Genomic DNA, 14,750 nt, shown 5'->3' on the forward strand with positions numbered 1-14,750 from the left:
CGATAATCTGTATTTCATCCAATGTAAAACTAGAGCTTCTATATCTTTCTGCTTCTATTGCGTAAAAATATAGAAGAGTATATACAATTTTTGCTGATGTTCATGTTCTTCTCGTTGGAAGTTTTTGAGACTTCTCGAATCACAATAATGCGCGAGGGTGCACTTTTCTCACAGACAATCTCAGGCGCGGTATTAAGGAAAAAAGGAGCCTCGATAGAACACCGGACAAATCTTGAGAGCATTCGTAATTAAAAAATAGAACATTACCATTGTTATCCTCTTAATTTAGGGAATCAGAAAAATATCTTTAGAGACACTAATTTTTATACTTTTTCCTCTTTTATTATATTTTCTTAAAAATCTCTAATCTTTGTCCGATATTAAATACGAGTGAGCAGCACTCGATAAAGATACAATTCATTCGAGTTTTTTTTAATGATCAGCGTGTGTCTTTCCTTCGGAGATCGTCGAACGCTTTTTTTCGGATTACAATATCGTCCTTGTGGAGTATTGTGAAATACTATAACGAGTTTCCTAATATATTTTTATACAATAATAATGTAATGTAAGAATAATAATAAAAATAATAATAATAGACAATAATCGCATTAATATAATAATAATAATAATAATAATCAAGTTTCGCAGAAATAGCATGTATACAACATTGCGAGAACGTAGGTGATAATAACCTAATGCACTAGCGATAATGGTATATAATTCTAGAAGATGATAGTGACGATGACGATGGTAATAATTAATATATAATAATTAATAATAATAATAATATAATATGTCTTTGCTTCGTACGGCCGACCAAGGTCGAAAGTGCAACCTCCCGAGGATCATTATTATTATTTATTGAATCGTTTAAATTATTTATTATCCCCTAGATTGTTAAGATTGGCTATAACTCTCTTACAGAATTCGCTAAACAGCCGCTAAAGTTATACGATCCTCGTCCGGCGAGAACTATTCGGGGCCAACCGTACATCTCGAAAAATTGCATTTTATTAATCGATATGAGATCGTTTTGGTATGATATATCCCGGCCATAGGTATCCGCGACACGTTTTTTTCCCCTTTTTTCCAAACTTTTCTTATCAACTTTCCCCCTCTTGATCCATCTCTCAAATAGTCAAATCCAAAAAAATTTCCTGGTAAGAACGACCTTCAAGTCAAGCTCGAGTCGAATCGATCGAAAAGCAGGATGTCGCATATTATGTATTAAAACAAAATTTTTGCTCGAGGAAATAAATATCTTCGCCGCAAAAAAGAATTTTTTTGTTGTTGGGATTTTTGTTGAAATTTTAAATGGGAAGGTTTCATATCGGAGAAAATTCGTGAGTGAAGATTTCAGTCTTCCATAACAATATTTTTCTAGTCTGATTTGAGTTTCGAAAAATATGTTGAGGCTTATAAAAAGCGTTCTTTAAGTAAGATCCGAGCTTGAAAATATGTAGTGGTAAGATTCTCGTTTTATTTCACTAGGCTACTCTCGTACTTTATTATATTTAGTTAATATGTGTATATTTTGCGACACAAGGTACTGTTGTATGAGGTACTTTGTAATGGTGCACAGAGTTTGTCAGGAAGTCAACGCCTTTATATTTTTACTTTGGTAAAAGTACTTTATATTGTATGGTACGTATTTTAGTGTAAAGATACTTTAAAGTTGAAACTGAGTCACTGAAATCAGAAATGGACAAATGGAATGCCAAAATATTTAAACTAAAAACAAGACAATTTGAATAAATTAAATTTTCTTTGGAGGATCTAAAAAAAAGTAGTATTTGAGATACCCTGAGATATTGTCTTTTTGCAGCCAGCGATGCTGATCTTCGAATTACGGTGTACGTATTAGTATATCTAAAAAAAAAAGATCGATTTCTGTCGATCGCCTATCGACCGACTACCATTGTGCGGATTTGACCTAGAAAAGAGGGGGGCAAGGTACCTATCTGGACGGTAATTACTTTCTACTTGCGAGTAGCGTACCTCTATTTAACGGAGCCTTTTACAATACTTCTCTCTGCTAGTTTCAATTCATCGATAAAATCGCTCCTTCCCAGAATAATTCCTCCCTTGTTGGATGAAGAAAAACAGTAGAAACTTTGGCACAATCGACCTCAGGATATGAAAATCCCAAATGCCCCTTTGGAATCCCAACTTTTCTGCTGAATGACGATCACTATCGTTTGCAACTATAGTATATTTTTTTCACTTTACTGGTCGTTGTGAGATCTACAAGCCGAAAAAATTTCTGGATCAAGCTGCTAAATCTAATTTTAGCTGTCATTTCAAAAGTGATAAAAAACGCTTAGCAAGTTTCTCAATAGTACTAGCGTCTTTATGTTTCTGCATTGATTTCATTAGTTTCTAACAATGAGAGGAAACTGTTTTTTCGGAAATTCCTTTGGTTGTGAGTAACTATCTGGGGAAAAGTTCTTAGTCGCGATATTTCCATGTTTCTATTTTGTGCGACAAGATTGAGATTTTGTTGTAGTCGAGAGTCTCTTAGTTTTAAAACTCGTGGTTTGAATCGTTACACCAGGATTGGCAAATCGGGATTGAAGCGATTTTGTTAAAAGCACTAAGGAAAACAAGATAAGACCACTTATTTTTGATAATCTTAAATCTGTGTTTATTGTTTGACGTTTTAAATTTATAATAAAGTTGTTTACATATAACGCGATGCTTAATGATGGTAAGCTTTAAAGTGACGCAGATTATTGTCTATCTTAATTAACTTACTACCATCAAGGCTTTTTACCCGGAATACACTTAGCGCTGAATAAAAGTTAAAAAAATTTTCTACCACTTTCGCAGCAACGTACACTGATTTGACGTATAAACTTCCTTGGATTAAAAACAAAATCAATTTGAGAGTGAACGCCCTCCTATTTTCATGCGATAAAAATGCCAAACCTGCTGTACGTAAGACACAGAGAAACATAGAAACGGTGGCATAATACTGTCGGTTTCAAATTAGATTTGGATTTTTGGCATTACAGAAAAGAAACCTGGTTTAGCGAGCGCATCACAGAAACTGTAATGTTCAGGTTCAGTCTAAAATTGACGATATATTTTGCTAAAGGCACGATCTGTGATGTCCTTAAATCATCAGTCCACCCTATTTCCAATCAATTTTCAAGCACCATTGCTTCCATTTTCTTCTTGAATTTAATATTATCAAGTCTTCACAAGTCCAATTAGCTTAATTTTCTAAAATTATCTTCAATAAGTGATTCTGGAAGATGAGTGGAAGTTTTTGAATGACCCTCGTGTGGAAATAGGGTCCTCTTAAACTGCCAGTTTGTAAATCACTATCCTAATTTTTAAACTAGTAAATTTTACCAAATTTAGGGTGTAAATTTTGAAAATGCGTATATATATATATATATATATATATTTCTTAAAATTAAGAAATGCATGCACTAAACCGAACATTATTGAAAATCATTCTTAATTGAGAACAGAAATAATCGAGACTCCGCTGAAGAAAAACCTCATTTTCGACGCCAAAAAATGGTGTTGAAAAAAAGATTGTCAAAAGCGGATCTGGTTTTTGCGGTTCCCAAAAGAATAGGTATTACCAAAAACCAAATAACTCTTAAAAGCCTAATTTAGAAAATGCATTTCAGCATCAAACTGGATGTTTCGTAAACAGTCAAATCCTGAAACTTGACATTACAGTGACCGCGTGTTTATTCCGGTGGTAAAGTTTAATAGAGAGCTCTCTTCTTTTAAATTCGGAGGATCGGTTCTGCTCCGATGGGGTAGATACGTATTTACAAAATTAATCTAGCTAGGCGTGTCGGAAGTCTAAACGAGACGTTTTCTCTTCAACGACACGCACGCGTTATTGTTTATCGAACAAGAACTTTCGAAGTAGCTCTGTTGAAATCGCGTCGTTTTTCACATTAAAAAAAATAGAATCGTAGCTCTTTAAAATAAATTAAAAACTCAGAGGACCATGATCAGTCTTCTCTTTGATAAAAAAAAAAATAAAAATATTTATATAAACTGCTTCGCATATTCGAGATCACAAGCGTCGTGAGACTTTGACTAAGGATACAATACAAGCAGGCTGCAAAAACTGAAGCCCCGAGGATTTCAAAATTGAAAATTGAAATCGTAGGAATGTTTCCGATATTTAAGTTTGTACTAATCCTCGACTATTTTTGCAGCTCTGCCTGCTGTTTCGGGATTCCACAAGTGTACGAAAAATATACAAGGGCCGAAACCTGAAAGCCCCCCAGTGATCCTGAGGAAATTTCGGTTTTGGGGCACGAATTTGCGCGAGAAAGGAAGCAAGATAGGAGGTTCGATTTTGGGGATGGATTTTGGTTTGTTTATAAAATCGATCGATCGATTCGACTGCGCAGCATTTCCAAGATCTACGAGTAGGTTTGCTTGCGGATAAGATACCAAGACTATCAATGCTGGACCCCAACTACGCGCACATTCAATATGTACATTATATATTTTCGAAGGTACGGGTACTTACTCGAACAACGATCTTTTATTATTTGTCTGGCAGTATAGAATTGGTGTATAAAATTTTGTTCTCTTCCCCATTTCTCTCTGAATCCTCGCCCCTCAACTCTTCTCTCGTATCAATTTCCTCCATTTTAACTACGAACCACCGTGTGATTCCTTTCCACGTTATCATTTTCGGCCCTCGGGATCCGATTGATTTAGAGAAAATATCACAATTTGCTATGTATTCCCCATTACATAGTTGCTTCACTTTCATTCAGAAAGAATTTTTAGGATCGCAGAAAGGCTTCTATGATTCTAAAAACATGTTTGAGAGTGGCAACTGATTTCGAGCAGAAATCCAACCTAATTCGGATGCAGCGGGTCCTAATTCGACGGCAGAAGAGGATCGAACCGAGTCCTCTGGCTCTGAGCTTGGAACTCTTAGAAGATTTAAACTCTGAACATTGAGTTGCTTGCGCATAAAGCATGGAGCCGAGATTCTGTTTTATCCCCGTTTCTGTGGACCCGCAGCACCTCGACGACACTCGTGGTTTGAACGACAGCCGGACGGTTGCGCAACGCGCTTGAAGGAAGCGCTCCAGTCCATAACCGCCGGGTCTCGCTCATATATTAACTATCTATCTTTCTTATCTTTTACAGAAACCCCGTCGTGATTTGCCAAGCGCCAGGCGTTATACTTTATCGTCTTAAGATTCACTTTTGGTCCTCAGATTATTTTTCGAACAGGCTTGCTTGTCTTCTAGATCGGACCAAAGGTTATCATCGTCCTCTAATCAGCAGGAAATCTTGAGTTTGCATTTTATCCGTTCGTGTCCTGAGGATTTCGAGAGCGACGTCTTGACCCATCAACTGTCCGTCATCCGTCATGGGATTGACGTTTCCATCAAAATTCGTCCGCTGCTTTCTTGACCGTCGATTGATCATGGATTCGATGGATGAGATGGACAGGAATGAAGGTGTGAAAGGACTTACTGGAAACGATGACTGACAGTTGGCAGGTGATGCGACGGTTTAAAATTCAAGGTAGCACTGGCAAATCCTGGGGTTGATTTGGCGAGAACACTCGCCATCGGCGACATCGACATTCACCGAAGAGCTCTGCTTAATCGTTGAATCGAGTGCAGGCCTTCTTCCATCTGCACTGTGTGCACCAGAGTTGTCGCTGATCCATGCCGTAGACTTTTCGGCATTTCTTGGTCTCTCCACGATTCCGACGAGACGAAAGCTTGTCAGTTGAGAGCGTCAGGAGACCGACGTTGTGCTGGAGGGTGTGAAACGATCTGGACGCCAGCTTCAGGTGCTTTGCCTGTAAAAAGAAATGAGAATTTTTGTTAAATTGGGTGCGACAATCATTTTTTTCGTATCGTCCAAGCCAATTTTAAACCATTAAATAAAAATAAAAATTTATCAGAGTTGGCTTTGAAAATGCATGAAAAAATTCCCAGTCATTAAAATTTTTTAATTCTACGTTTGAAAGCTGAAATGGTCTAAATTCGAAAGATTCAAAAAAAAACTTGAAACACTTAAAATTCACTAATTTACAATTAAAACGTTCAATAATTTACAGTTATAGGAAGAGTTCAAATTTTAATAGGTTTAATTTTATGAGCTTCAAAATTAGGCAGATTAAGAGTTCATTTCTTTTAACTTAAAAATTTAATGTTGTTTTTTTTTGTAAAGCCACAATTAAGTTTCTGAATCATAAAAATAAGGAAAATAATTTTATCTTCGATCTCGGGAAATAGTTTCTATTTTCGGTAAAAAAATAACTCTACGTTCCAATTTAATTAGACTGTTCAAAATTATATAATTTTACATTGGAAATGCTCAATATTGAACGATTCTAATCCACATACTGGAATTATTTGAATTTAAGTTCGACGCCACCATTCAATATGAGTCTATGTGCTGACAGCGCCCTGCATGAGACTATTGTATATGCTTATAGATACACACAGCACAGCATATATTTAAAATTAAATAATTGCATCTACGATACAATATTTTGGACGCTTCAATTTAAAATAATCAAATTTTTATCAAATTTTTATCAATTTTAAAAGATGAATTTTAAAATGTAATTTTAGAAGATATGAAATTTTTCATTGATTAAGTTCTCCAGCCAATCATTATTCAATTATAAATATTACATTTCAATTTTGAAAATTCTGAATTAGTTAATCTATTAAATTTCAACACATTCTACTAGTCTCACATTAATGCACCAGCAATTTCTATTAAGATTTAAATTTAAAATTCACAGTGAAAAACTACAATAAATAATAAAACTTTCAAATAGGTGCGTCTAAAAAAATTGCAGACTTTTTTTTCGAACTTCCATGACTCTTTCACTTCTTGTAGCAACATCGAATGATTGGAAAAGTTTTTATACTAAGTTTTTAAAAATTCTCGGTCAAAAATAAAAATTCACTGTCTCATTAAATTTACAATTTTCCGGTCCAATAGTCGCCCTAAAAAAAGTTGATATTATCGACAAACTCACGGTTTCAGGTGAAATGGAGAAAGGATTGGGATCTCCGCGAAGAGCATTTTCTGCGTAAATGCTTGCTGGGATCGCTTCTACGTGGAATTGTTTAAGATATTCTGGATCCTCATGTGGTGGTCTAGCCATGTCGCGATGGGACAATGTGGGCAGGGAACCGACCAAATTTATATCAATTTCCTGGAAGTAAAAGTCCTCTTCGTGAGGTGAGAGTTTGTGCATCCTTTGGCTGAAAATGAAGGGAAAAAAACTATTATTTTCTGGCAAATAGAGAACTAGATTTCATTCCAAAAAATCTTCAAACAAGTTATATCAAGTTTCAATGGTTATGTACAATTTTCCAAACAGTTAAAAATTTTCTATAGATCATAGAGTTCAACGCAAACAAAACCTCCTACTAGGCAACCAAATTTTACCCCGCAATAGTCCTTCATGACCCTCACAGTCGATAAGACTTTTAACGGTCGTTAATAAGAAATCTGAATATCAGAAGGTTTGTCTGGACCATTTGCGATTTATCTTATCATGTAGTACAAGATTATTCCGAAGTTAGTTGTTATGTCAGAAAGTTTAATAAAGAGAGACGTGGGATTTCTCAAATAATTTTATTGCCAATTCAAAATGCATGTTTTTCTAAACGTAAAGGAGTTTTATTATCAAGATTTTATTTTGAGGCCAAAGTTTCTAGAATACTGTTTCAAGAAAACAAAGTAATTCTTACCTCAAATGTACTTCACGAACATGTTGTTCAATCTGGTCAGCCTTAAATCTAACGGTGTTACAGTTCCGCCACGCACACTTGTAGGCTTTACGGCCGTTCTGGAACAAAATTAAAATAGGGAAAAATTAAAAAACCATTTCTGTGATCAATTTATTTTTAGAGTTGCTTTCTCAATTTTTGTACCAAATCTATTTGGCATTGGGTGGAAGTAACCTCTAATCGACATTAAAGAAATGCATTTGCTCCAAATTTAAAATTTGAGTGATCGATAAAAATGACGATCCCGTAGAAACGTGTGCAGATCGTAAATGACGAATTTCCCTTGGAAAGTTTCAAAACTGGGTAACGAGGAACGTGTTGCACAGAATTATAGATAAGTTCAATGTGCTTGGTACTAGTTAGTTTTCCTGGAACGAAATTCACGATTCCTGTTATCCAATTTTAAGTTTGTTTAGTTTTATTACATATAGTAGCTACATTTTTTATGGATCTGTTGCAATTTTAACTTAGTTTGAATTTAGTTATACAATTGGGAAATTTCTTACATCGCGTAAGTTATAATTTCGAAATTTCTAGTCTACTATTTCAAAAAGACTAGAACATTCTTTGCATTCTAAAGCGTCCAAGTTTTAGTTCCAGATTTTTTTTAAAGTTCAAAGACCCCTGCCGAAATATCATTGAGGAATATAAGTGGGAGTCAAAAAGCGATGCTAGGTGTCGCGACCACTTTCGGTCGAAAGGTAGTCAAAATCGATGAGATCCGCGGGAGAGTTCGTCGCGCGCACATTCCTTTTGTTTACATCGTTCGACAACCATGTGGCAGATAACGCAGTCGACAACCAGATTGCATTTACAATTTTAGAGTAAATTTTTCGGAAACAAAAACCATTTCCAATAGGAAAATCAACTATAAAATAAATAGCAAACTTACATTTTAGATTTTGCAAAGATATACGATATTTCAATTTATTATACTCGTAAATCAAATTATACTGATAACAAAATAAAAGTAAGGAAGGGAAAAGAATTTTAGTTACTAAAATATAAATTTATGTGGGGATTAAAATAGACTTTGCTGCAGTAATATAAGTGGTTTCTCAGGGTGGACATTGAACCCAGAATCGAGGGGAGCTCCATTCAAATTTGGATCTAATTTTATCAGTGGAGCGCCACTTTTCGAAGCCGGAAGGTCTTTAAGTTGGTCCCTCGCTTATCTTCTTTCGGCAGCCACGTGTTTCGAAATTTAAAGCTCACACACGATTGTGCTTCTAGGTCTCTAGGTCCTAGGCATATAGGATGACAAAATCGATAACTTAAAAGCATGCTTTTCGTAAAATTATTCTATGGAAATTGACATTAAAATCTGGAACAAAAAGGCATTGGCAGCTTTATGCTGTGTCTAGAAAATTCCCAACTTAGGATACTCCAATTAAACCCCAAAATGCATTATTGAAGTTTCGAGATTTTAATAATAAATATAAAAATATATTTTTTAATTTCATTCTTCCATATAATTATGGACTTTAAAAACCTCCAATTTAACAATTAAGTTTCACTTGCCTTTTTAATTTTTCCTTAAATTTACAAAGAAAACAATCCTCAGGGCTTGAGAAAATCCAAAGAGTTGCAACTCAACTTAAAATGAAATACGCACTTTAACACTTCCAATTGCTTGTAATGGATTTTTCGCACAATGATACTCATTTCCATACCCTGGCAAACTTGCCAACCGGTGAACAAACGACGGTTTGAATGGTTTTCAAAATGTGCTGGTCGCCGGTAAAAGTAAAATGCCGGCCGTTGCACCGGCTATGACACATTAGGTATTTCATGTGTGTCGTCAGCTGACAAGATGTCTGCACGCCCAGAACCAAACAATAATTAATTACACGGGAACATACTTGAAAAAAACATTACTTTCGGCCATAATTTAATTTAATTAAAAAAAAATAAAAAGTATTATCCAAATACATTTAGGGTGAAAAATCATTTTTTACCATAAGTGTATTCGGATATTATTTTTTATTTTTCAAAAGCTATTCAATTAAATAATGAAATCCATAATTTTTTGTAACGAGTTTCGTATTTAATTGAATAGCCTTTGAAAAAGAAAAAATAATATCCACATATACTTATTTTGAACAATCATTATTTTCCAAGTTGTTACAAAAATTAAATTTCATTTTATATTGATTGGCCCTCAGCGTGCAGACATCTTGCCAGCTGACGTCACATCTTGAAATACCTAATGAAGCGACTTCCGCGTACAAACACGCAAGTCTAACCGCCCATTTTAAACTGAGGATTTAGGAAACTAAAAGAATTTAGAATTTATTTGAAAACAAAAATGAAATAAGATTACACTTTGAATGACCAAAACAATCATATAATTTATGGAAAGATATTGATGTTCTATTTTTTAAATCTTTAAGGTAACAAGTTTTTTAATTGAATCGCACAAGCTTTTGCATTTACAATGTAGTTTACCACAATAGTCAAATTATATACGAATTTTAAGGAAATACAAAAATTTTCAACTTTAAAACAATGTTTTTAATTCTTCAACACTGAAAATGTTGTGCTTAATAATTTAACATTTGTCAATTCGACTACATCTTGACCCTTGTAACTGACAAAAAATGCATTCCTTATCACTCCCATCAGGGAGTACCGCTCCGTCACCGAAACGTTGCATGATCAATTTCTTGAGATAGATAAAGTCTGGATGAGTCGCGGCGTTAGGAAAACGATCATTTTTATGTTTTTCTTAATCCTCAAAAGTTTTATTAAAAAGAATGGATGGGAGAGCTATTTTGAGAAGTTATCTACTTAAAATAGGCTGGCGTGAGCTTTATTCTCATTGTTTACACCAGAGAGTGACTAACTGTAAAGTCGGTGACGTACTGGGAATTCAACGTGAGGCCGAGCAGGGTGTAAGCTAAAATTGTTTGCGCAGCATCTCCCACTGATCCCCATACGGATGACGTAATGAGGCTTATGACGATAGGCTCCGACGTCATCGAACTGACACCAAATTCCCTAGAAGGGAAATTCGGTGACGACATCGTCATTCAAACCAAGGTTGTTGCATTTGCGATGCAATATATTCTCTATTTTACTCTAGTATTAATGAAGGTATTGATTTCATTTATAATTGAAATAATTTGTTTTTTGTTTAATACCTCAAAACATGAAAACTACAAAAAATGAAGCAAACATTCGTCATGCGTAAATTATAATTAATTTTGGCATCAATAGGTTAGACAGCTGTTAAGCCGCTATGGACAGTAAAGGCATTATTATCTGAATTTAAATTTCCCCAGTTGGGCAAAATACGTCAACGGTGGTGGAAATTCCGGCAGTGTTGCGTTTCCTATAAATATCTAAGTAGCGTGTGCCTGTCATTTGGCTGCTTAATTCTGGCAGAGTGGCTTGCATTGTTCGCAGGTGTCATTATGCAAATCGCGAATCCAATGTCTATAGATTATGGTCAGTGGTGCACACAAGGATCATCGACATGGTATTTCGCCTTGATAATGAAAATTGATCCGAGGGGATAAAAAAAAACGTCCATTTTCGGCTTCTGTCCTGCATTTTAAAAACTCGAAACATTTACCTTTTTATTTCTTTCTTCTTTGATCGATTCCAGCGATGCATGTCCAATAGTTTATAGACGAGAATTATAAGCAGAGAGAAAATGCATCTTTTGTTCGATCCATGCGATTGTATTCATGAATAAGTCTACGATTTCGAGCCTGACTTCCGGTTCATTTCCGAAATTTATTCTAAATCTGTTCAATGATTCAAAAAAAGGGTCTTTGATTATTCAAAAGTTATATTTTAGTGCTTGGATCATTTAATGTAGTTTCTCAATATTTTCATTTCTAATCGATAAATTTTAAACATTTGCCGGTAACTTAAAAAAGGCACAAGAAATGAAATTGAAATCCTAGAAGAATTTTTAGTTCGAGATTGACGCGAGGATAACTTTATAGTTGTTCTTGGAGTTTAGCATCGAGGCATGAAATCGCGTGGGTCTTTCGTGCAGATGCGTGCGGCAGCCGTGATAAAGGTAAGTGGTGATAAAATTCGACAATAATTCAATTTGCTGCTCGTTGCCATTTTGTAGTTGTAGTAAGGTAGGCTCAGAGTCTTTTCAAGGACCTAACGATCGGTTCGTGACATCACCTTTGGAACAGCATACGCCTTCAGCCCATCGGTTCTTGTGTACGTTGTAGTCAGCCATTGCCGAGGTCAGAGACCTTTTACGCCGGCTGCCAGGCAATGCTCTCTCCGTTTTGCCTTACCTCGTCTCGCTTTGCTTCATCTTGCTTTGCTTTGGGCCTCAAGAAAGACCAAGAAGCTCAGACCCCTCCGCTTTTCTCCTTCTCTCCTCCCATCCTTCCCCTACTGCCTCCCCCTATTCTTCCTACCTCACCCCTACTCAATAATGATGGGTAGGGAGTGGTAGAATTCTGGAACGTAGAAGGTAGCTGGTAGATTATAGGATCTACAGTCTAACTTCCATGGTGTCGATGCTCTCGAAAGCGAAATACAAGACACCAAGAGTGCCATACGAGCTTAAACTGCTTATCTATTGACATATTCAGGATTCTTTTAAGCACAAATCTCCAGAAAAAGTAAGATAGAAGTGCTCCTGTTGCATACAAGAAACGAGATGCTACAGCCCCTACAAACAACCGCTCCAGTAATTTCACTTGGCGAGGTATGAGAGAGGAAACTAATATTTCCGGGATTTTTATGTGGTTAGGGCATGTTGAATCCTAATCTTTAAACTTTTTAGAGATCAGTGTCATTGTTAAGCTGTTTTATCAGCAGAAAGACGATTTGATCAGATTTGCTGACGATATTTTCATGCTTGGATTAGTAAATCACCTTTACTTATTTGCATTGCACACGTCGAGCTGAGGTGCATGCCACCGCATGAAAATTCCTCCTTGAGTGGAGAATAGAACTTGCAACGGATTCTCGAGTACAACCGAACCTCGGGAAAGAGGGACGTCGATAAGCGTGTGATCGACAGTGCACTTATCTCGAGAGTTGTTTGTCAGAAAACGTATATGCCTATATGATGCGTCTAAAATAGGTCAAAATTCTTCAATCTTAAATGCTGTTACTTTTCAAAAGTAAAATTTTTCTAGACGCCCTGGACAGTCTAGATCTAGAAATTGGGCCTAACTACAGTTGTAAGATTTAGAAAAGGAAATCTCAAATTTCTATATTCCTCTTTTGATTTATTTGTTTCCTAATAAGGGGTTGGGCAGCTAATTATGAGATGCAGAAAGGTTCGCACGGGGCTTAAATATGTTTACGTTGTAAACATCGCAGAATCTCGTAAGTACGTAAATACTGCGCACCATTCATTGCTTCATTCATCACTAACTTGTGCGCGGGTCTATCAGGATTTCAATGATGTTTCTCACGGTTGCGAATCAGCTGCTTTAAACCAAATCATCACGATTCTTCAATCTAGGATTGCGAATAAACTTCAAGGCGATAAAATACTACATTATCAAAATAAATTGTTCAAACATGCAAAACCCTCGTTTGCCCACCGTTTACACAAACTCTACACGAAAGATTCCGCAGTGTGAGCGGAGGCGATGAGAAAAATGTTTTGAACTGTTAAAAAAACGTTTTGCTTACCGATTTTACGACTCATTGCATCGAGCGTCGTAAACGGTTACTATGTTAAAATTGTGTTGGGTCAGTGAGGTTACGATCGACGCCTGTAAATAGTACACCGAGAGAACATAGTAACTTCTCCCGGTGTAGTGAATCTCTGATTCTGCATTGTAATTTGTAAAGCCAAAAATATTGTTCGATACAAGAGGCATCGCGAGTGAATGCCCCCTACTCGTGTGAAGGCACTTGTACTCGCTCTTCGGCTCGGCTTCACATCGCCATCGAGCAAGGCGTTCACACTAGCAGTGAGCAAACCACTCGTTTGGCCTCTTGTATGGAAATATACTATTAGTGACCTTCTTTTGGTACAACTCTTGTCCATACGCAATGTGATATTGAGTTGAAGATTTGGGTAATTAAATAAATGACATAAATTATGAAAGGATTATCTACTGCTACACGTTTATAAATTTTTAAAAATGACAAAAATATATATATTTTTTAATTATTAAAATTTAGCAGCAGATAATTTTTTCTTAGTTCTTTTTATTTGGTTAGCCAAATTTGCAAATCTATATCTCACTTCGTGTGGACAGGAATTTGGCGAAATAATGTGGCTAAAATTATTTTCAGGTTATTATGACATAGCATTTACGTTACGAGAGCCTTTAGAAATGGAGGGAACCCAATCTCTTAATAGCCGAACAATCGAATCAAGGGTTCGAGTCCCCTTAACAAATTATTTTTTTTGGTCCTATACTTCCTTTTTAGCGATTCCACAACTACACCCTCAGTTACATTCCTTAAAATTTAAATACAAAGCGAAATATCTGAGTAATTTGAATTTGTAAAGGCTCATAAAATGCAATGTATAATTTCCTCTAATAATCGATTTACCCAAGAAAGTTGGTTGCGTGCAAGGTGAGTGCAGCTAGACTCTCTCTCTCTCTCTCTCTCTCTCTCTAGAGGCCAGGGGACTGTCTAGAGGAATTGAAACAAAGAGGGCGGGGGTGAGAATATCAGAAAGAGAGAGATGGAGCGAGAAAAACATGTGCATAGGTAGCCAAGGTCCGCGACGATGTGTATGCGTGAGCAGGCTCGGTAGGGTGGATGGCCGACGACGGCGTCGCCGAGCACCGGTCAGGCCACGCGTGTGCATCCCCAACGCGTTTGCCTAGCTAGCGATCTTACTGGCAACATTGTACCATGTTCTCTGATGCTGCTCTACACAGGCTACAGCCAGCCGGCAACCCTGTCGGGTTTACTCATCCCTTTCGGTCCTTGGTATCCGTTCTCCACAATTCCAACCAACAGGTACACAAAATCATATCCCCAACCCCCCTACCCAACAACGGTCGCCCCAGTTTTCTTAGT

The 14,750-nt window shown here is 36.4% G+C and overlaps 1 protein-coding gene across 4 annotated transcripts in view; it reads right to left on the reverse strand.

The window, feature by feature from the left end:
• Positions 1-14,750, reverse strand: part of LOC117179595 (zinc finger protein 395-like) — a 91,892-nt gene continuing 77,142 nt past the window's right edge. For all 4 annotated transcript variants that reach the window (XM_033371565.1, XM_033371563.1, XM_033371562.1 and 1 more), the window contains 3 exons: positions 7,731-7,828; positions 7,010-7,238; positions 1-5,812 (listed from right to left, as the gene is read on the reverse strand). In XM_033371565.1, the coding sequence (XP_033227456.1) occupies positions 5,609-5,812; positions 7,010-7,238; positions 7,731-7,828 (531 nt within the window). In that variant the 3' untranslated portion in view covers positions 1-5,608. The remainder of the gene's footprint in view (positions 5,813-7,009; positions 7,239-7,730; positions 7,829-14,750) is intronic.

The sequence above is a fragment of the Belonocnema kinseyi genome, chromosome 9, assembly GCF_010883055.1.
Source record: "Belonocnema kinseyi isolate 2016_QV_RU_SX_M_011 chromosome 9, B_treatae_v1, whole genome shotgun sequence".
NCBI classification, from domain to species: domain Eukaryota; kingdom Metazoa; phylum Arthropoda; class Insecta; order Hymenoptera; family Cynipidae; genus Belonocnema; species Belonocnema kinseyi.